General features: G+C 34.5%; 2 protein-coding genes across 2 annotated transcripts; both read right to left on the bottom strand.

Annotated features, from left to right (window-relative positions):
- Window positions 1-1,957: 1,957 nt before the first annotated feature.
- LOC126714437 (uncharacterized) lies at window positions 1,958-3,965 on the bottom strand. The gene is made up of 2 exons (XM_050414587.1): window positions 3,615-3,965; window positions 1,958-2,394 (listed from the first exon to the last, which is right to left on the bottom strand). Exons 1-2 carry the CDS (start codon window positions 3,765-3,767, stop codon window positions 2,137-2,139), a joined length of 411 nt encoding a protein of 136 aa, XP_050270544.1. The 5' UTR covers window positions 3,768-3,965; the 3' UTR covers window positions 1,958-2,136.
- A 12,538-nt stretch (window positions 3,966-16,503) lies between these two features.
- On the bottom strand, window positions 16,504-22,464 carry LOC126714436 (serine carboxypeptidase-like 25). The gene is made up of 8 exons (XM_050414586.1): window positions 22,096-22,464; window positions 19,668-19,871; window positions 18,600-18,775; window positions 18,085-18,366; window positions 17,762-17,892; window positions 17,552-17,647; window positions 17,325-17,430; window positions 16,504-16,827 (listed from the first exon to the last, which is right to left on the bottom strand). Exons 1-8 carry the CDS (start codon window positions 22,358-22,360, stop codon window positions 16,684-16,686), a joined length of 1,404 nt encoding a protein of 467 aa, XP_050270543.1. The 5' UTR covers window positions 22,361-22,464; the 3' UTR covers window positions 16,504-16,683.
- Between the last annotated feature and the right edge of the window lie 251 nt (window positions 22,465-22,715).

Raw genomic sequence — 22,715 nt, 5'->3', positions numbered from 1 at the left:
TCCTATCTAAAAAAGTTATATATTTATAGTCTTATATTTTTAATTAATTGTATTTATACAAATACAAGTATCAACCTTTTCAAGTCAAAGGCTTTGGAGCATTCAATTGGAACATTGGATTTAGCACTTGAAGATCTAAATTTTGACTTCTTCAAGTTGGAGTGGAATCTTGTTGCCTCAAATTTAGAATTATTGGATAACAACTTTTCATAATTTTTAATTAATATTTTATATGTTATTATTTGTGTACTTTATTTTTGTCAGTTGCTAAAATTTTTAAATTGCTCATAGAAATGATCATATTTATTACTAGATGAATTAGAAGTAGCTGACAAGGGAAATATTATGAGTGACTTGGTTCTCCAATTCCCCCTCCCCCCCCACCCACCCCCCCGGCCCAAAAAAAATATTGGTAGTTGTCCAAATTTACCATTTGTCCATGGGCGGCTCCACATGAAACCCATGGGGTTCAAATGAACCCCCTGAACTGGCCCATAAAAAATATTAATAAAAAAAAAAAAAATTGTTTTGACCTCCTAAAATAAAAATTTGAACACTTTAATTCTAAAATTTTGTTAAACATAATTGAAATAAGCTTGAATATGATGTTCTTAACAATATCTTGACATTTTTAAAGACACAAAAAAAGTTCAATAACAAACTAATTTGATCTAAATTTTGAAAAAAAAAAAAAAGCGCAACAACAAAAATATAAATTTTTTAATGTCAATCTTAATTCTTAAACCTTATAAAAAGCTCATTTAGTTCTTAAAAATTTCGAAATCAATCAATCAAATGGGAGATAAGTGGATGAATGATTGTTTGACTTTGTACATTGAAAAAAATGTAACTAGTAGAATTGATAATAAAGATATCATGCAACGATTTCAAAATATAAAATATCATAGAAGGTAATCAAAAAAATTCATTTATTTGGTTTTTTTTTTTTTTTTTTTTTTTTTTTGTGATGTTAATATATTCAAGTTTACTTTTGTTTTAGATTTTATATCATTTATATTTCTTAATAAACCCCTAGAAAATAATCCTAGAGCAGCCATTGCATTTGTCACCTGTAATATACCAACTACAACTTGTACTACTATACCCACCCCAAATCAAAATCAAATCCAAATGTTACTCAAAGAAAATTTTAAGGTGAGGTTTGAAAATGTTTTAATAAGGTAGAAAATATAAATCGTGATGGTACAAAAGATATTAAGGCTATATATATTGCGTGTGGTGATGAGTAGGCCGGCTCCCTATACGTGGGGAGTGGGACTATCCATTTAAAATGTCATACAAGTCAAAGATGTAGATGAAAAGGGCAACAGGATGCAAGAGCATCCATAGCAATATAGAGTTAAAATTTTAGCTATTTGGTAATATAAAAAATTATTTTATCTATTTTACTTACTTACTTTACAAAACATCTAGCAGCAGTGGATCTATTTTAGCTTTTAACACAATAAAATAATATAAATATCACAATAAAATAATATATCTACTACAACAAAATAATATATCTACTATAATAAACAACAATCACAACCACCACAACCGCTACCGCTGCCACTACCACTGCCACTGACTCTTCCACTGCTGCCGCCATATAATAGCAAATAATCATCTAGTGTTAACAAGAGATTTTTTTTACCCCAAATTATACTTATACATTTGTTTTTTACTAAAACAATTTCTCAATTATCATGATAGCAAATAATCATCTAGTGTAATAATAATATTTTGTTTTAACCCCAAATTATATATATACAAATTTATCTTTTGACTAAAAAAAATTTCTCAATCATCAAGATAGCCTATTATTGTCTAGTATAACAACATTATTATTTTTTTTTAAAACCAAATTATGTATATACAAATTTATCTTTGACTAAAACAATCGTCTCAATTGTCCGGAAGCAATCTTGGAACAATGTGAACTATGAAATGGAGGAACTTTATAAGAAAACATATAAAATAGAACACATATTATAGCTAGAATAATGTAGTCCATAAATTACTCACATACATAATTTAAGCCAAATTACAATAAAACTCATACACTTGCACAAGTTCCTATGACTCATGCTTCTCAACATATAAAAAAGGGAGTTCCTACAACTCGCCTTGCAATTGCTATAAATGTTCAATAAGGTCCAACTGGAGTTGAGAATGAATTTCTCGGTCTCTAATACATCCATAACTCTCAATGTATGCCATAAATCCATCACTTTGTTCACGTGACACTTGCATAAGAGGATTATCCACTCCATCAATTTGTTCATAATCCAAGTCTACCATTTCATTATCATCCCACTCATCTTCAACAATCATGATATGGAGAATTATGCACGCTTTCATGATCTTTTGGAGTGTTTCAAAATGTAAACTTCCCTGGACACAGAAAATTCTCAAGCTAACATTTATATCAAAACTTAAAATACTTAGAAGTATAACAATAGAACATGATTATGCATAAATACTTAATTTGACATGTAGCTTAATCCCATTGATAAAGAAAACAACAAATTCATTTTTGAGCATCTCAAAACCAAACTAACAATTTCTCATTAAAACTAGAAATCATGATTCAAGTTTGTTTGTAAGAATTTCGAAATTAAAAAAAATCAATTCCTCATAAATTAATTCCAAAGATTCACCAATCATGAAAACCAACGTGCACTAGATTGTGATTTCATCACACATCAAGAGCAGTTAAGACTTTACATCTTAAGAAGTGACTTATAGCCACTATATATAAGACAACACCAAGACTTTATTATATGTGTTGGGAAGTAACCCACCTCAGCATGTATTGTTTGCTTGAAAGAAAAAGCTGGAGCCGGTAAATTACTTACTTATTTCTAAAATAATTTGGTTTAGTTAATCATTTTACAATTAAATTTCTTGTTCAGAATCAGACAAAATATCTCCTTTCATGGAAAATGAATAAATGCACAAACTATTTGACCAATTCTACAACTTGCCCTCATTTTTCTATTTTAGTTTTTGAAGTATTTATTTATAGATAATGACATATATATATATATATATATATGTACCAATCATAAATTATTCTATAGTTTTTTATTTATTATTTACTAAAAAGGAACCAAAGCCACAACCACATGCCATGTGAAAGAAAAAAAATCTAATAATTACCACTGGCAATCAATTTGATTGAATGGTTTTTTATTTTAAACAAAATCAACAGGAGATTTGAAATCAAATTCCATGCCTTGTTGAGACTATTTAAATTAAGAACTGACACTATTTTTTAACAACAAATTTCAACCTACAATATTATTTGCTTGCAATTACTTACCATTGAGCCAAAATTCGTGAACTATGCAAATAAATTAGAATCAACAAACAATAAAAATAGCAAGAAGCAAAAACAGAAACAAAAAAAATTGTAGCCTTCCATGCACACAAAAAATTCTCAAACTAACATTTAAAAATAAAAACATAAATTCTTGCAAACAGAAAATTCCCAATACATTTCAATCCTCAACGATTTATCATTAGAGTCAACAAATATTATAAATTTATCATTCCAATTACCCAAATCAAAAATCCCAAGCATGTAGATGAAGAAGACAAAGACAACTCACTTGAAGGCGAGTCAGGTCGAAGGCGTGGATCGATGGTGGCGGCGGCAGCGGGACAGAGAGGTGAGAGGTTAAGAGAGTTGAGAGCATCAGAGAAGGCCGAGATGGGTCAGAGGTGTGGATCGGCGGCAGATTAGAGGCATGGGTCTGAGGCATGGATCGGCGGCTTGGGAGTTCGATGAAGTGGGTCAGCTGGTGGGTTGGTGATGTTGAGCTTCGGTGTGCCGGTGACGTTAAGGATCGAGTTAGGTTGGCGGCGATGAGACAGAGAGGTGAGAGTTTGAGAGAGTGAGTTTGAGGGAGTTGAGAGTGTGTCTGAGGCTTGCATGGTTGGAGAATAAAAGAATAGAAAAAAACAAACGAACAAATATTATTTTAATCGGATGGAGAATAAAAAATGAATTTTTCTTTTTAGCTCTTACCTACCGTGCACAGCCATATATAGTTGTGCACTGTAGCAATAAAGGTAAAATTTTTACCTTTAGCTCCACTATTGCAACACTCTTTTTTATATGTAGTGGTGCTAAAAAGCTATTTTTAGCACCACTATTGCTAGTGCTCTAAGTTTAAATAGTTAGGAAAAGATAAGAGCATTCATATCGGTAGAGTTAAAAATTTTAGCATTTAACACCTTAAAAAGCTAGCTTATCTATTTTAACATAGAATTTCACAACACTCCCTGCATCAATGGTCTTATTTTTACTATCAGTCAAACACTATTAATTTTTTAATTAATTTCTTTCTCACTGTCTCTCTGCCACCAAATCCAACTAAGTGATAAAGTAATAATTTTTTTTTTATACCTTCTTGCTATAGTGAACTAAGTCTTGGTAGTTCACTGTAGCAAGAAGGCACATCTCCACCAATATTAGAGCATCCACATTGGTGAAGGCAAAAATTTGGCTCTTTAGCACCAACAAAAGTCAATTTATCTCCATAAAAAAAAAAAAAAAAAAAGTCACTTTATCTATTTTATCTATTCACTTTTCAATACACCCAACATCAATGAATCTATATTTTTAGCTATTTGATTAAAATAATATAAAGAACTTATTAAAATAAAATAAAATAAAATAAATATCAACCTCAAAAACCTTTCAACCAGCCACATCCACCTCGACCATCACTCCACTAGCAACAAGCTCCATGTGGCAACCACAACCCATGGAAAGAAAAAAAAAATCAAACCACCACCAACACAACCACAACCATAACCCACTGTTACAACCAAACCCAACACAGCCCACGGCAACCACAACCACAGCTACTAAATCACCACCAACACAGCCACCAAATTGCCATTTCAACCACAACCCACAGTTACAACCAAACCCACAAAAAAAAAAAAAAAAAAAAAAATCAAACACTGAAAAACCCATGCGAAGAAGAACTATAAACACTATAAAAAACATATTTAAAAAAAAAAAACAAAAAACAACAACAACAACAACAACATATCAGAAGCCCACAAACCCAACAATCCAAAACCCATGAACCCAGAATTTTCACCATCACCAATCATGGCGCCGTTTTGCTGTTCTCCTTGACCGAGCACAGAGCTTCGATGGGTCAATGGTTGGGCAAATCTAATGTTTCTGCACTGGGAAAATTTGATGAGTCGGTGGCGAGTGAAGGAAGAAAGGGGGAAAAAAAATAAAAATAAAGGGAGAGAGTGAGCTTCTATGGAAGATTTGGGTCAACTGGAGTAAGAGAGAGAAAAAAAAAGGGGAGAGGTTGAAGATTGAACTAGAGGATGTACGAAAGAAAAAAAAAAACAAAGAAACATTATTTAGTTGAAGAGGCAAATAATATATTATTATTTCATTATACCTTTGAGCTACAGTGCATAGCCAAAAGTAACTGTGCACTGTAGCTATGGAGCCAAATTATTTGGTTTTGACTCTACCAATGTAACCCTATTTTTGTATTTGGTGGTGATAAAAATAGTAATATATTTTTTTAGCACCACCAATACTAATACTCTTAGAGCAATACTAATACTCTTAGAGCATTAGTATCAGTATGTGCAAAAGTTTCCTTCTATTTTACACTAAAAACCTACTTTTTCTATTTTACATACCCACTTCTCAAAATCCTCCACATCAGTCCATCTATTCTACAACATATTTTATTTAAATAATCAATTTTCCCAAATTTTTAATTATTTCTCTCAACTACCTTTACATATGAGCTCTCTCTCTCTACCCATTTTTTCTGATTTGTTGCTCTCTCTCTATACCCATCTCTATACCCATTTCTGAACACAGATCACCTTTCCCTCTCGGTCTAATCCACACCCTCTCGGTCAAATCTCCATAGACACCTTCATCGCCATCTTAAACCCCTCACTTTCTCTCGCTCGTTCTCTTCCATGCTCATTGAGAATAAACATCAAACACCTTCATTGCAAAACTAGCAAGACCCATACTCACTCCTCAAACAAGACCCAATCTCCACTCACTCTCAGTCAGATCTCCTCTACCTGTGTTCGACCCTTAAGCCGCCTTAAGCATCATCTCCGCCGCCAGCATCAAAACCCATTCCTGTTGACCCACAAGCACTGATCGTTCCAGTTAAGCACCGATCGTTTCACAAGCACTGATCGTTCCAATCAAGCATCGACTTGTCTCTCTGTTGGTTTGTTTGTGTGGGTTTGTTTGTGTGTGGGTGTGTTTGTGTGTATCTGAGGAAAAAGAAGATGAGGAGAGGAGAAATCACTGAGTTTGTTGTGCACAAAGAAGAGAGAGAAAAAAAAGGTGCGAACGTGAAATTAATAAAATAATAAGATACACATCTACAGTAACCGTGCATATATGCATGGTTACTATAGCAAATGTGTAAATATACACAGTTTTAGAAAGACTGATGTGGAAGATTTTTGAGGCAAAATGTGTAAAATTGGTTGCTTTTTGTATTTTGCAAAGTTTTACATCCACTGATGTGGATGCTCTTAGGCACTAAATCGAAGTTTGAAGTGGCAAAATAGCCAAAAAGCTATTTTACCACCACCAATGGTGATGCTCTAAAAGTAATTTAACTACATTTATTTACTTTGATGCATGTGTGTTAATGCTCGTTTTGGAAGGCTAGTAGTAGGAAGAAGCCTAACAATATGGACAGAGTAGAGTTAGTGGATTAATAGAAAAACCATTAAACCCGAATGGTAAGAATAATGGATTATAGGTCCATAAAGTAAATAAATGGGCCTAAAGGAGCCCAGAAAGAGAAGTAGTAAACCCATGGGCATTATGTGATGTAGAAAAGTAAGAATGGGCCACAGCAAGCCCGAGGTAATGAAGTAAGGAAGTAAGGGGTTGATGGAAAGCCCATGAGCCCCAAGGATGGAGGATAAGGTAATTGGGTTAGGGAAGTCTAAAAGAGTTAGTAAAAAGCCCATGAGAATGCAAAATTAGAAAATGGGTCTAGGATGCCCAAGGAAAGCAAATGGATTAAGGATGCCCAAGAAGAAAGAAATGAGACAAAGAAGCCCACAAGCAATGTAATGGATCAAGAAAGCCCAAAGTGGCATGAGTATAAGTCCAATGACCATACTGAGTCATTGAGAGAAGAACAGGTAGCAGGCCCAAAGAGGCCCAGCAAGCATGGGTCAAATAACACCACAACAAGAATAATAGAGTGGTATGGTAGGAATGGCAACAAGATTACGGAAGGAGCAAAGAATGGACTGAAGAGGGGAAAAGCCACAATCAAACAAGGCCTGGCCCTTGAAAGGAGCAAGTCAATAAAGGAGGGAAGATTAGAAAATAGTTCATGCTATAAGAGGTCAAGGATGAGAGACAAAATGCATAGATGAGCCTCTAGACCATGGCAAACACATGAGCAGCAGACAACACCATAAAAAATAAAAAAAAAAAAAAAAAAAAAAAAAAAAAAAAAAACAACAACAACATATCAGAAGCCCACAAACCCAACAATCCAAAACCCATGAATCCAGAATTTTCACCATCACCAATCATGGCGCCGTTTTGCTGTTTGCCTTGACCGAGCACAGAGCTTCGATGGGTCGGTGGTTAGGTAAATCTAATGGTTCTGCACTAGGCAAATCTAATGAGTCGGTGGCAAGTGAAGGAAGAGAGGGGGAAAAAATAAAAATAAAGGGAGAGAGTGAGCTTCTATGGAAGATTTGGGTCAGTTGGAGGAAGAGAGAGAAAAAAAAGGGAGAGGTATTAGATTGAACTAGAGGATGTATGAAAGAAAAAAAGAAAGAAAAAAAAAACAAAGAAACATTATTTAGTTGAAGAGGTAAATAAAATATTATTATTTCATTATACCTTTGAGCTACAGTGCACAGCCAAAAGTAACTGTGCACTGTAGCTGTGGAGCCAAATTATTTGGCTTTGACTCTACCAATGTAGCCCTATTTTTGTATTTGGTGGTGATAAAAATAGTAATATAGCTTTTTAGCACCACCAATACTAATACTCTTAGAGCATTAATATCAGTATGTGCAAAAGTTTCATTCTATTTTATACTAAAAACCTACTTTTTCTATTTTACATACCCATTTCTCAAAATCCTTCACATCAATCCATCTATTCTACAACATATTTTATTTAAATAATCAATTTTCCCAAATTTTTAATTATTTCTCTCAACTACCTTTACATATGCGCTCTCTCTCTCTCTCTACCCATTTTTTCTGATTTGTTGCTCTCTCTCTATACCCATCTTTATACCCATTTCTGAACACAGATCACCTTTCCCTCTCGGTCTAATCCATACCCTCTCAGTCAAATCTCCGTAGACACCTTCATCGCCATCTCAAACCCCTCACTTTCTCTCACTCGTTCTCTTCCATGCTTATTGAGAATAAACATCAAACACCTTCATTGCAAAACTAGCAAGACCTATACTCACTCCTCAAACAAGACCCAATCTCCACTCACTCTCAGTCAGATCTCCTCTACCTGTGTTCGACCCTTAAGCCGCCTTAAGCATCATCTCCGCTGCCAGCATCAAAACCCATTCCCGTGACCCACAAGCATTGATCAAGCACTGATCGTTCTAGTTAAGCACCGATCGTTCTAGTCAAGCATTGATCTGTCTCTCTGTTGGTTTGTCTGTGTGGGTTTGTTTGTGTGTGGGTGTGTTTGTGTGTATCTGAGGAAAAAGAAGATGAGGAGAGGAGAAATCACTGAGTTTGTTGTGCACAAAGAAGAGAGAAAAAAAAAAGATGCGAACGTGAAATTAATAAAATAATAAGATACACATCTACAGTAACCGTGTATATATGCATGGTTACTATAGCAAATGTTTAAATATACACAGTTTTAGAAAGACTGATATGGAAGAGTTTTGAGGCAAAATGTGTAAAATTGGTTGTTTTTTGTATTTTGCAAAGTTTTACATCCACTGATGTGGATGCTCTTAGGCACTAAATCGAAGTTTGAAGTGGCAAAATAGCTAAAAAGCTATTTTACCACCACTAATGGTGATGCTCTAAAAGTAATTTAACTACATTTATTTACTTTGATGCATGTGTGTTAATGCTCATTTTGGAAGGCCAGTAGTAGGAAGAAACCCAACAATATGGATAGAGTAGAGTTAGTGAATTAATAGAAAAACCATTAAACCCGAATGGTAGAAACAATGGATTATAGGTCCATAAAGTAAATAAATGGGCATTGAGGAAAGTAAATGGGCCTAAAGGAGCCCAGAGAGAGAAGTAGTAAACCCATGGGTATTATGTGATGTAGAAAAGTAAGAATGGGCCACAACAAGCCCAAGGTAATGAAGTAAGGAAGTAAGGGGTTGATGGAAAATCCATGAGCCCCAAGGATGGAGGATAAGGTAATTGGGTCAGGGAAGTCCAAAAGAGTTAGTAAAAACCCATGAGAATGCAAAATTAGAAAATGGGTCGAGGATGCCCAAAGAAAACAAATGGGCCAAGGATGCCCAAGAAGAAAGAAATGAGACAAAGGAGCCCACAAGCAATGTAATGGATCAAGAAAGCCCAAAGTGGCATGAGTATAAGTCCAATGACCATACTGAGTCATTGAGAGAATAACAGGCAGCAGGCCCAAAGAGGCCCAGCAAGCACGGGTAAAATAACACCACAACAAGAATAGTAGAGTGGTATGGTAGGAATGGCAACAAGAGTACGGAAGGAGCAAAGAATGGACTGAAGAGGGGAAAATCCACAATCAAACAAGGCCTGGCCCTTGAAAGGAGCAAGCTGATGTGCATGAAATATATACAATAAAGTACCATCAGATTTGCCTAGTTAGCCTTCCTTTTATATTATTTTGTGACTAATTATATATTATATTTGTTTTATGGAAAATAAAGGCTATTCACAATTGAGAAGCTGAACAAGTCACAAGTTGAATGCTAGGTGGGTCAGGCCGATTATAAAGCCAACTCAAGAGAAGAGAGCTTGCCATGAAGTAAAGATTCAGCCCAAAGAAATAGAACACCCAGCCCAGGCGTGTATTCAAGTAGAAGCCAAGATGCAATCCAACATGGATGAAGTTTGCTAGGAAAGAAACTCTTACAATCAAGCCATGAGGTGTTCGTATTACAAAAGAAATACAAGTCAGCGTGTAAAGCTAGGCCACGGAGTCCCCTGCATGTGCGTGGCTTGGAAATATGGATTCCTTATTCTGATTGTATTAGGAATAGAGCTTAGTGTAAGGCGGCTATTTTCATATATAAGCCTCTAGGTTAGATTGTTAAAGGAGGCTGAGGCTAGTGCTAGGGCTGGGGGTTGTACATAGAGAGTGCGGCTACTTCTTTGCTTTTCTTCCATGACAGTTAGTTTTATTTTATTTGTCTAGTTTAATGTTTAGTATTTTATTTTTGTGTTTTCTTTCAATTATCATGTGTAGCTAAATTTATAATTAGGGTTGAGGATGAAACCTTGTTAAGGATTAACAGTAATATTTATGTGATTTGATTTTTCCCACAATAGTTGTTCTTTATTGATTTAAATTGTTCTTGCTTCATATCAATTGACTAAGATGTGATTCTAGATATGAGTTCAATCATGTTTTTCTCATGATTTAGGATTTGTCTTAATTGATTGAATGCTTGGTTTATTAATTCTTGATTATAAAATTGGATATCGCTTGTGATTTGTCTGTCAATGGATACAATTTATGATTTGATTTTTAGAATTGGATATATCTTGTGATTTGTTTGGCTACGGATACAATTGATGATTTGATTTTATACTTAAGAAGCGAAGAAGAACATGCTTTTGATTTTTAAAATAAGAATGATGATATTTTTCATGATAGCAAGATTGATTTCTAGATTATCATGTAGTGAGTTGGGAAAAATTAATGATCATAAATATATGCTGATATGACTTACAAGGTGGATTCCAAAACCTTAATTCCTTTCTCTTGATTGTTTACATTTTTTTATTGCTTTATATCTTTTGCTTAGTTTAACTATTTACTTAATTTTATGGCGAAACTACACTATTGGTCCTTGAAGTTTATCCTGTGTGCGCAATTGGTCCCTTAAGTTTGAAGCGAGCACAATTAATCCCTTAAGTTTTAAAACTGAGTTGTATTGGTCCCTTTACTAATTGTTGTTAACGGTGTTACTTATATAGCTAACAGAACAATGACTTGGCATTTTTTTTAATAACGTGGCATGTTTTTAATTAAAAAATTAAAAAAAAATAGTTCTTAGATGAAATTGAAAAATCATATTGGCTGGATTAAAAAAAAAAATCTGATATTTGTTTAACAAAAACAGAGTCTCAAAGACTCTTTGATATCCAAATCAACAATGGAATCTATCAGCTATCGTCACCGGCGGTCACCGTCGAGCGACCGATTTCTCACTGTGTTCTCTTTCTCTCCATCGTTGTCCGTCGACGTAGGCAGTGGAGATGAGCTCAACGAAGCTGAAGTGTTTTGGACCAATGACTTCACGGACGACGATCACTACGATCACGATCAGCTAACAAGTTACAGAAATCAACGAGCTTGGGAATCCTCGTGGCGTTGCAGGAAACCGATAACCGGTCCCGGAATTTCCGAGACGGACCAGTTCTGTGTCGGAAGCCATCAATCTCCGCGATTCCGGTGATCCCAAGGCCGCTGGAGAGAGAGCTCTCTTAGGCTCTAAACTGCAACAGGAAGTTCCAGAATGAGCAGAACGAGAACCTGTAGCTTCACTGGCAGTCGGCTCCGATGAATGTTCTGGTGCTGTTGAAGGTGATGGCAGCGAAGAATCCGAACGAGATGATTGCCGATGACGTGGCGGCGGACGATTTGGACGAGGATGAGATGTTGCCGCCGCATGAGATTGTGGCGCGAGGACGATTTGGACAAGGACGAGATGTTGCCGCCGCACGAGAAGTTACAAATTAAACAAAATCTGATATTAAAAACAAATCATGTTTTTAATTAATTTAATGTAGTGGCATGTTTTTAATTAAAAAAAAAAATTAAGTCTTTGTTATGTTAGCCATGTAAGTAACACTGTTAACAGCAGTTAGTAAAATGACCAATACAATTCAGTTTTAAAACTTAAGGGACTAATTGTGCTCGCTTCAAACTTGAGGGACCAAATGCGCATACAGGATAAACTTCAGGGACCAATAGTGTAGTTTCGTCATTTTTTTATTTGCTTAGTTTATTTAATTGCAAACAACCAATTTTTATTAAACTAGATTAGGATTAATTTGGTTAAGGTTTAATTAATTTTCCTACGTTCATACAAGTCCCTATGGGTTCGACCTCGTTTTTGTCCAACTATACTTTGGTACGGTTCGTACACTTGCAAGTATTTTAAAATTTCACAACACAAGCCAATAAAGGAGGGAAGATTAGAAAATAGTTCATGCCATAAGAGGTCAAGGATGAGCGACAAAATGCATAGATGAGCCTCTAGACCATGACAAACGCATAAGCTGCAGACAAGCTTGTGACATACACAGGAAATGGAGCATGCGCAAGGCCTAAGCACTACCTACCTGTACCTAGCCAATACAGGAGTGGTGGGTCATGGTCAGAGGTAAAAGAGGGTATGGTCTGGCGGTGGGGAGAAGGGAAAGCCTACTCTGGGGTTCCCGCTCATATTCTTTTGGGGGTGATGTCCTGCTGGGATGACACACCACCCAAAAGAAGGAATGATGAGTTGGAATCACTGGGTGCATGCCATGAGGGATAGCAAAAGAAAATACCCACACTATGGTGAATAAGCCATGATGAGCAAGCAAACAAAACAGTCTTCTTTGTTTGGTAATGGAGAATGGCATAGCCAGCACAGGTAAGTGGTGGTGGCTGGACAGCTGACAAACCAATGGGTGGTCGGGAAGAACATCCTAAACCAGACAAAAATAGTTAAAAGCTAAAATGGTAAAAATCAGTCACGGCAAGCAATATATAAAAGGTCCTTGCTGTGCACAGTAACATCATCACAACGATAGTAACTTCCCGCTCATTTCAAGTTTTTTTTTTTTGGTCTTATTTATGTTGTTGTGCAAAGATTTTTAATTTAATTGTGCAAGATGGTTTAACTTATTTATCTTTTTCTAGTGAAAAAAAAAAATAAAAGATATAGTCCAAAATATTAATAGTTCTCAAGCAAGATATACATTATATACAAGAGGTTGTATAGAATATAAAAGAAAGAGAAAAAGATATTGATGTACCTCATAGGTGGAATGCCACTTTTCTCCTTTTATATTTAGTAATAAAATACAAATATGTTTTAAATTTATATTATTCTCATCGTTTTCAAAGTTCAAGTGTCCTCTAGAAAAAATTGAAGAAAATGATTAGAAGTTAGCAGGCGTTGTAAGAGATTTATTTATTTATTTTTTTAAATTCCCATGATTAAGATTTTTTTTTTTTGTGGCGTATAATATCCAACAATCGTGTAGAGTTTTAATTCAATTGACTAACATTTTTCTAATATTTGAAGTTTTATATGGACATGCTTTGGTATATTTGATAAAGTGTTAGATTTAATGAGACAAAAATTTGACAAATATTGGGGAAATATGTCTCTAATTTTTGGAATGGCTATTATTTTTTATCCTTTGTTTGAACTACAAGAGTTAAGTGTTTTTTTAAGAAACAATATATATGAATGATATTGAAAAAAATTCAAGAGACCATACAGTCATTCCAAAACATAATAGCACAATTATTTGATTATTATAGAAATGCATATGAAAATTCTAATATTGGTTCCCAAACACAATAAGCTTCTCTGCAAGTTTGCCAAAACACATGTTTAAAAGAAGAAGAGAAAGTGGCTTAACTACATTACAACATTATTTAAATCAATCTATATTTGACAATTGATACGAATGAAAAAGAATCATTTGATTTACTGGGTTGGGGGAAAACACATCATAGTAAGTATCCTTTGCTTATCATGACTTGTGATTTATGATCAAAACTTGTTTCCACTGTATTGTAAAGCAGCTTGTTCTGCAGGTGGTACAATTGTATATGACAAAAGATGTGGTCTTAGTATCATGACTATTGAGGCATTCGTGTGCTTAAAGGGTTGGAACTTAGCAAATACAAAAGGACATGAAGCAATACGAGAAGTGGAATTAGTGGAGGTGAAAGCTCGAAAATGTGTTAAAACACAAGAGCTGTTTAGATCCCAAGTCAAAAAATTACGGCTGGATAGATTTTACTCTAACTTATACTAAATGCGAAATAGAGTAAATGCAAGCGGATAAACAAATAAACTACTCTAAGCCATATTCAATATAACACAGTAATAATATGAAAGCTAAAAAAGTAGGGAAGAAAAATGCAAACACAAGATAACACATCGATGTGTTATCGAAGAGGAAACCGAAGTACTCGGCGTAAAACCTTTCTGCTGCCCTCCAATCGGTAATCGATCTACTAGACAATCAGTTGGGATACATGGGTTGGCAAGAGACCCTCCAAGCCTAATCTACCTGATGCACCTAAACCTTCCAAGTTCCTACTCCAATAAGGCTTCTCAGAACCGTGTCTTGTTTAGCTCTTTAGATCCCATAATACGCCCGATTGCATCCGCTAAAGTCTGACTTCTTCCAATGCTTCTTAGCAGCACCAAAACCTCACTTGACACTCTAAAAGGGTGTGGTAAGTGTTTGGGTTACCAACCTCTCAATGGTATGAAAATGGAGAGGTAGGAGTTGAGGAAAATCCACAAGTAATTGTGTAGAGAATTGTGGATATAACAATCTTTAACTCTTAAGATTTGTGGCTAGGGTTTTCTCTCAGAAACACTTCTCAACATGTGTGGGTAATGAGAGTATATATAGTGTGAGTACAGATAGTGTGTATCAGAAATGACAGTTCAGCAAAACAGAATGTTTCGTGGGAATCTCGTGGCAAGGCCTTACCCATGAAACACTCGCAAAAACCAGTTGTCTCCATCCTGTCCTGACTCTTCACATTCCAGTCATGTGCAGGGCACATGCATCACTTCACAAGATGCTTACTCGCAAGCTACCTATGAAAACACTTCAGTCTTCAATTTGCCTTGAGTCTTCACACACACTCTCTCTCACAGACAACCCTTACAAATAAAACCCACGTGAAATACAGGGTACAAAAAATTGAACATAATTACAATAAAATTTGGCACGGAATTAAAGCCAACAAAAACATAGTTGTAAATTACAACTTTACAGGAGGCATTTGAGTGCGGTTGAAGTTAGAGAGGCCCTAGTGAATACTAGACAGTCCACAACATGAACAAGTCTATCAATGTAATTAGTTGTAATATATATATATATATATATATATATATATATATATATATATATATATTCATGGATACATCAATGTACTTATTTGTTCCTATCAATAAAAGTTAATCAATAGTTTTTTTTAAGCATCTTTGATAGTTCAAATTGATCATTTGCGTTTTAAGGCATATAATATAATAGTTTTTCAATTAAAATTTATAAGCCCATTAAAGGCCTGTTAAAAACCCATTCGGCTGAGCTTGATAGCCTAGCTCACTAAAGACCATACGAGAAGTGGAATTAGTGGAGGCATTTCAGCGATTGAAGTTAGAGAGGCGAGTGAATACTAGACAGTCCACAACATGAACAAATCTACCAATGTAATTAGTTGTCATATATATATATATATATATATATATATTCATGAATACATCAATGTACTTATTTGTTCTTATCAATAAAAGTAAATCAATAGTTTTTATTTTTTTTATTTTTAAAAAGTATCTTTTATAGTTCATATTGATCATTTGCGTTTTATGACATATAATAGAATAGTTTTTCAATTAAAATTTATAAGCCCATTAAAGGCCTGTTAAAGACCAAATGGGCATTGCCCATGCGATGGGCCATGAGCTGGGATTTTCCCTTTCAACTTGATCTGTTGACTGGTCAACAACCCCTAGGCACATGCTCTAAGTAAAAATGGGCCAGACTGGCCCATTGCGGACAGTTAGGTGGAAAAGGCATTAAGGTGGCCAATCTTGGCCATTGGATTGCAATCTCGGTGGGAGGCCAATCTTGGGCTTGGGTATGGGAGGGGCAGAGTTAGCAGTTGGGGGTGAGATGGTTGATTTGGGCACTGGGGTATCAGATCCGTTGAATGAAATAGAGTAGATAAATAATATTTATATAAAATAGTAAAAAATAAAAGAGTTTGATACTAGTAAAGTAATAATAATAGTCAGACATGGCCTAACAAAATAAAAAAAAGGTATGTTTAAAGTGAAATTTGACTATTAAAAAAAATTTCCTAATCCAATGCAAATGCTCTAATGTTATGTTAGCCCACCTCAATTGAAACCATGCGTATAACAGAGACACATGCATGAAGTGATATCAAGCAGGATCAGGTTGACATTGATGGCCTACAATTGTTCTTTAGATTAGTGATTAGTCTTACCTACTCAAAGGGATTCAGACAAATGCAAATATAACCTGAATTCTTCCATTACATTTTTTTTTTTTTTAATATTACACAATCAGAGTCTCTCTTGACTGGTTTGTTAACAATTAAAAATTACTTTTCCTTTTCTACAATAACAACAATTCAAAGAAGTTGAACAGTAACAATTCTTAAAAAATTAAAAAGTAAGACATCTTTTTTCAAGACTTTGGAAGAGGCTCCCCTCTGATAAATGATTTGAATAGCAGAAGGGCTGCCCTGGGCTTGAAAAGTGGTACTTCATGGCCTGCCCCCCTCACTGTAGCAAATGTTAGCCCTTCATATACCTCTGTCCAGCCTCCGACCTTCACAGATGACAGCACCATGATTGGTATAGTATGAGTACCAATAACATATTCATTAATTAGTCAAATGGTTAAGGTTTGAGTTACAATTGTGGATTCCCTCTTAAAGTTGTAGATCATTGGTTAGAGCCTAATACTAATTGAGATTGGGACCTATTTGGATGTGAGGATGTGAGAAAATGAGGGCATTCTAAATCATAATGTAGTAGGCAGAGGAAAATTTTCAATCTAATCCAAATCCAACACAAATTACATACAGAAGATCAAGGATATTTAATAGGGCTTAATTTTGCTTGGTAGACTTGTTTTATATATTTTTGATAATTCGATAGTTACAACAATGGAAGGGGGGATTTGAACGTTAGAGCAATGTCATTGAACTATAAGACTCTTGACATTTAGGCTTGTATTATAGACCATTAATGCCGAAGTAACAATAATAATATAATGATTTTGTCAGTCAAAAGTTGAGTATAGTAAAGGATTAATTGACTTACCTGCTTCTTAACATACCAAGGATACCATGGAATTTTGGTTTCCAATTTTAGTTGTGCAAGGGAATATCTAGTGGCTGTAACTGGCACTACTGAGTCGATATCACCACTGCATTAGCCTCAGAAAGAATAGCAGTTATATTTCTAAAATGAATATCTAAGTATAAATATTATATTGGGAGAGATCAAATTGTTGTGGTAGCAAGTTAATCAAATATAACATGGCCAACCTAAAAACCCAAATTCTCAAACCACCGGCTATCATTTCCCTGTAAATTGGAAGAATGGATACATCTGTGTCCTTCCAATTTCGATTCAAAAGCTCACTGCATCAAATGAAATACAGTTTATGTAAAACTAGCTAGAAAGGGAAAGCAGAGGCCTATTTTGAATTTGGTTGTAGAGTGCTTAAGCATGATAATGTAGAGTTGTTGACTCACCTGCAAGCAGTCCACTTATAAGGAATTTTAGTTATGTTGGCATGGAGTGCTTTCTGCACATCTGGCCTATTGTAGTAAATCTCAGCATATTTTTCCGTACAAGGATCATACCCGGACATTTGCCGGAAAGTCTGGAAAATCCATCAAAAAAAGGTCTTCTTACAGGATGATAACAAATTTATTAACACAAGTATTGTCAAATTTCCTTAACGAAACAAAGGAAACAAGGAGAAATAGAAACATAAAACTATTATCACTGTCATTATTGTATTATTATTAGATTATAAATACCATTGATTACTATTGTAATTTTTATGATATACCTGATGGGGTCTGTGAGGCAACCGCATAGTCTGGCGAGTGGCTTTGCTACCATCAGATTTGTTGCAAGGGGGTGCATAGATGTTATATTGATCAATGTTACCAAATTCTTGATCCATGGCATAACTATACACCGAATCACATTCATTCGATTCCTTTTGATGCGTAAAATCACATGTGTTGATGAGCTGCCTGTATGTTTTATCGGAGATCATGGCATGGCTCCACCAGTATGTCACTGTCCCTAGGTTATCATAGTAGTTGTCTGTGACTGCATTGCCAACCTGCATTTAATTTAATTAGTAGCTAGTATAATTATATATTTTTGTGCTTCATTAAAATTAACAATTAGATATATAAAACACCTATGTATTCTGGATACTAAATTGTTTGTTTGGGCCTAAGAAATCCATAAAACAAAGTCAGCTTTTAGTACTTATGCTAAGGATACAAGGTTACAAATTGAAGTCATGCAAATATGGAAATAGAAATAGACATGAGAGATTGAAGAGTATACCATTATTCCTTTGAGATTTATGGGATACTTGGAATGTTTATTATACATCATAATTTCTTTGGCCAGCTGAGGAACGTAGTGTCCTGCATAGCTCTCGCCTGTGATATAGACTTCTCTTTGCTTGTAACGGGGGAAACGATCCAACCATCGTAATAGGAATTCCAGAGAATCCTTGGCTAAATAATAACCCCCTCATTAGATTTATTACATGTGCACTATACATTGAATAATACTTCAAACTTTGAACTAAAAAAAAAAAATGCTAATCAGAAACTATCAAATTAGAACCGTTTTATTATGCATGAAAGCAAATTTTCAATCTCAAATTGTGATTGATCTATCTCAGATTATTCCAAAATTTTGATGTGTTCCATGGGAAAATACTTCCAAGGATTCAAGTGTATATATTCATCTATGACGGAACAAGTCTTTGGTCCTGGATTGAGGGGGAAGGGAGGGAGAGTAGAGAGCAGAGTAGAGATGGCAGGAAATAAGCCTATTTCCTGCCATCTCTACTCTCCCTCCCTCTCCCTCAATCTAAACGGACAATTATAATTTATGAGGTTGATTCATATTCTTAAGAACAACTAGGACTCAAATACCTTTCTTTCTCCTGTCATTGTAACAATTTTCAAAGAAGAGACATCTTATAATCTCCATAATCTTTTCATAGACTTAAAAAAAAAAAAAAAAAAAAAAAAAAAAATATCTAGAACGTCCACACCAAATCTATAGCCTATAGGGACTATTTGATTGTACAAATAGGTGGAACACATGTCATAAGCGTGGACCAAAGATCCATCGAATCCATCAAGATGGCAATTATGCATGCTTTACATCAAGTCTCATCCTTTTTTAACTGGGTGATCTTAATCTTGAAACTATAATTAAATTACTAGAGTTAGTCAATGGTTTATTTTTAGCCAATCGTCCAAGACTACGAGCTTATAATTGAGTGCTTCTAGTCTCTTAAATATGGCCTACCAATCAATCATGAGCATCCATTCTTTCGAAAACAACAAAGTGCTAATAATTAATGATTCAAAATGAGAGGTTGTGGGGTCCCACCAGTGCGTCGATCGCCGGAGTTGAAAAGATCGGATGACTGGTTGCTATAAGAGAAGCCAACTCCTGCTGGAGTTTCCAGGAACAAGAGGTTGGCCACAGTGTTCCATGAGAACTTGTTGTAGTACAATCCTGAGGCTGTCTTGTTTATTCTAAATGGGCCTATTTCTTCTGATGCGCCATATGCCACAGAGGAGCAACCAGGGCCTAATCACAAAACAAGCATCAATAGAGAAAAATAATGTTAGCTACAAAATATGACAAATTTTATTACATAAGTTTTATAAATTAATTTGTCAACATACAAATTACATAAATGTAATTTAGATCGAGTATTTATTTACTAATTGTTAAAGCAACACCAATCACATTCATTATTGCCACCTTAATTTGTAAATCTTTAATAGTTACGTTGGTAGTAATTTTAGAATTTTTTATAAGAGAAAATCATGAGTATATGAATTTGAATGATGGTCCCATTTATTTATTTATTTTTCTGGGATAGAGAATTAATGGAGAAAATAGTTGAAGTCATGATCATATAAATGATAAATTCATCAGGTATATCATTATATGGTCTAATATGCAAGTTTCTCGAGATCAAAAAAAACAAATATGCGAGATTCTCTTTGAGACCCATTAGACAGTGATATGAAAACAACAACTCGTTAATTTGGATATTTTTTCATTGTAAGTTGAACTAGTGGAGGTAAAATTGAATAGATATCTTTGAACGGAAAAAAAAGAAAAAAAAAAAAGGCTACATATTTAAACTGAGTTAAGTATTTTTTTTTTTTTTTTGAGATGAATTAGTTGTTAAGTTAGAACACAGGGATTTGGGTAGTGTACTAACGGCTTATTGAGACTAAACTCTGACCAAAGGTAATCTAATTGAGTTAAGTATTTTGAGTCCTGTTAATGGGTGTACTTAGAGTATTTATTAATAGATCATTTTAATAAAGTTTTAATACCACTTTCATTATAAAAAAATATATAAAAAACTGTAAAAAAAATTACTTTTTTTCCTTTCCCATAAAAAACTTTAATAAATAGTTTTTATTTTTTATTTTATTTTATATAAGATAACAAATCTACTCTACCCTAATCTAAGTACATATGTGAATCTCATTCTTAGATGTTTGAACTCCGACCTTTACCCCACATCTCACAAGTATTTATATTTTTGAAGTAATCATCACGCAAAAGTTACACATGTCAATAAATAGTTTTTAAACAACTATCCTTAAAGTATCCGTTAACTTTTTCCTACTATTTTTAATTTCTACTTCGTTAATGTAATCATCTTGGGTTTGGCTACTTTGGTTTAGTGGGGGCTGTAGCTATAGAAGACTTCAAGTTCTGCTAATTTTAGCTGTGCATTATTGATGGTGCACCAATACAGAACTGCGCAGCGTTTGTGACAATTAATGAGGTCAGTTTTTGGTTGTTTTCAAGCATTGAATGGTTCTGTTCACTTCCATGCCAGTTACGAGAGAGATGGTTATCTTATATGCATCTAAATATATTCATCTCTTTACTGTGGGGTCTATAGTCTATAGACACTATACACATTATATAAAGAATATGATGCATGTATATATATAAGATGCATAAGATAATTACTGATGAGAGAGAGACATTACGTTTTTGTTTGGATTTTAGTGTGATGGGTTTCTTTGGCTTAATTATGTATTGGAAACTTGGAAGATAGGCCGTGTATGGGTTTGAATGGCAGTAGTTAGGTCACCATTCCTAGCCATTGGTAGGCCATTGATGTGGGCTCTCTTTCTTTTTCGGTACTTGTCCTTTCGAATTTTACTCTAAAAATCAAGGATACCTATAGCAAATTAAAACTATCCTTCACTACACATAATACAAAAAGGGTCTCTTGTCCTACAACTCAAGGGGTTTCTTGTCCACCAAAAGATAATATATATATATATATATATATTTTTTTTTTTTAAAAAAAGGAAAAAAGGTGACCCTCCAAATGTAAACAATAGTATTTCCAAGCAATTTTTATTTATTTTTTTATTTTTTTTTTTATAAATTTTTTTATAGAAACATAATGAAGCCCAACTAAAAGAATTTTTCTGCATAGCTTATTATTATGTCGGCAACGTGAGAAATAAGTGTTTTCTAGCACATATATATATTATGTGAAACACATTTGAGCATAGACTAACAAAGAAGGAACAATGGAGAATCATATCACTAAAGGCAATATAACAGTGACACTAAACAGCTTCTGATTTCTTCTCTAAACCATCTCAAGAGTATAGTACAAGTGACATAAATTTTTTTATCATAACTAATAACAAAACCAGACTCTTGGTTTATACTTGCATGCATTTTACATAAACAGTTAAAAATGATAAAACACTCGAACTTACACACATATTTATGTACTTGCTGAGAGAGAGAGTCTAACCTCCATTAAGCCAAATTACCAAGGGTTTTGACAAGGGGTTATGGTCAGCCTCAGTGAGCCAGTAAAAGAGGGCTCTACCAGCAACATGATTTACAGTAACATAGCCTGAGTACTGCTGGAAAGAGACCTTAGGCTGCCCAGGAAGTTGCAATATCCTGTCAGCTTCTTCTTCTTCGTTTATAGTAACATGACTTGCACAAACCAGTGCAACAAGCAAAACTAAGACCATGAAAACTACAAAGATCTGCCTTTTCGTCATGACCATGGCTTTAGCAAAGAAGAAGAAAAAAAAAGCAAAGAAAGAAAGAAAGAAAGAAAGACTTTCTTCCTAGTTGTGTGTGTGTGATGGAAGTAGGGAGTGTGTGTGACTGTGTGTTATTCAGAATGGATTAAATAGGAGAGAGAGAGAGAGAGAGACATAATTTTTTGGTTAAATTACCAATAAGACCTTTTACTTTTGTTTAAAATTCAATTCAGTACTTTAATTTTTAATTAATTTAATTCAATTCTATCATTCCATTAGTTTTTGTCAAAATTGAGCTATTAAGGACCATGCACCTCAAAATAATGTAATTTTGTATTGAACAACGTTGAGAATTAACGGTACAATTCTAATAGAG

Source organism: Quercus robur, chromosome 2 (assembly GCF_932294415.1).
Source record: "Quercus robur chromosome 2, dhQueRobu3.1, whole genome shotgun sequence".
In the NCBI taxonomy this organism is placed as follows: Eukaryota; Viridiplantae; Streptophyta; class Magnoliopsida; order Fagales; family Fagaceae; genus Quercus; species Quercus robur.
This window is presented reverse-complemented; position numbering and strand designations above follow the sequence as displayed.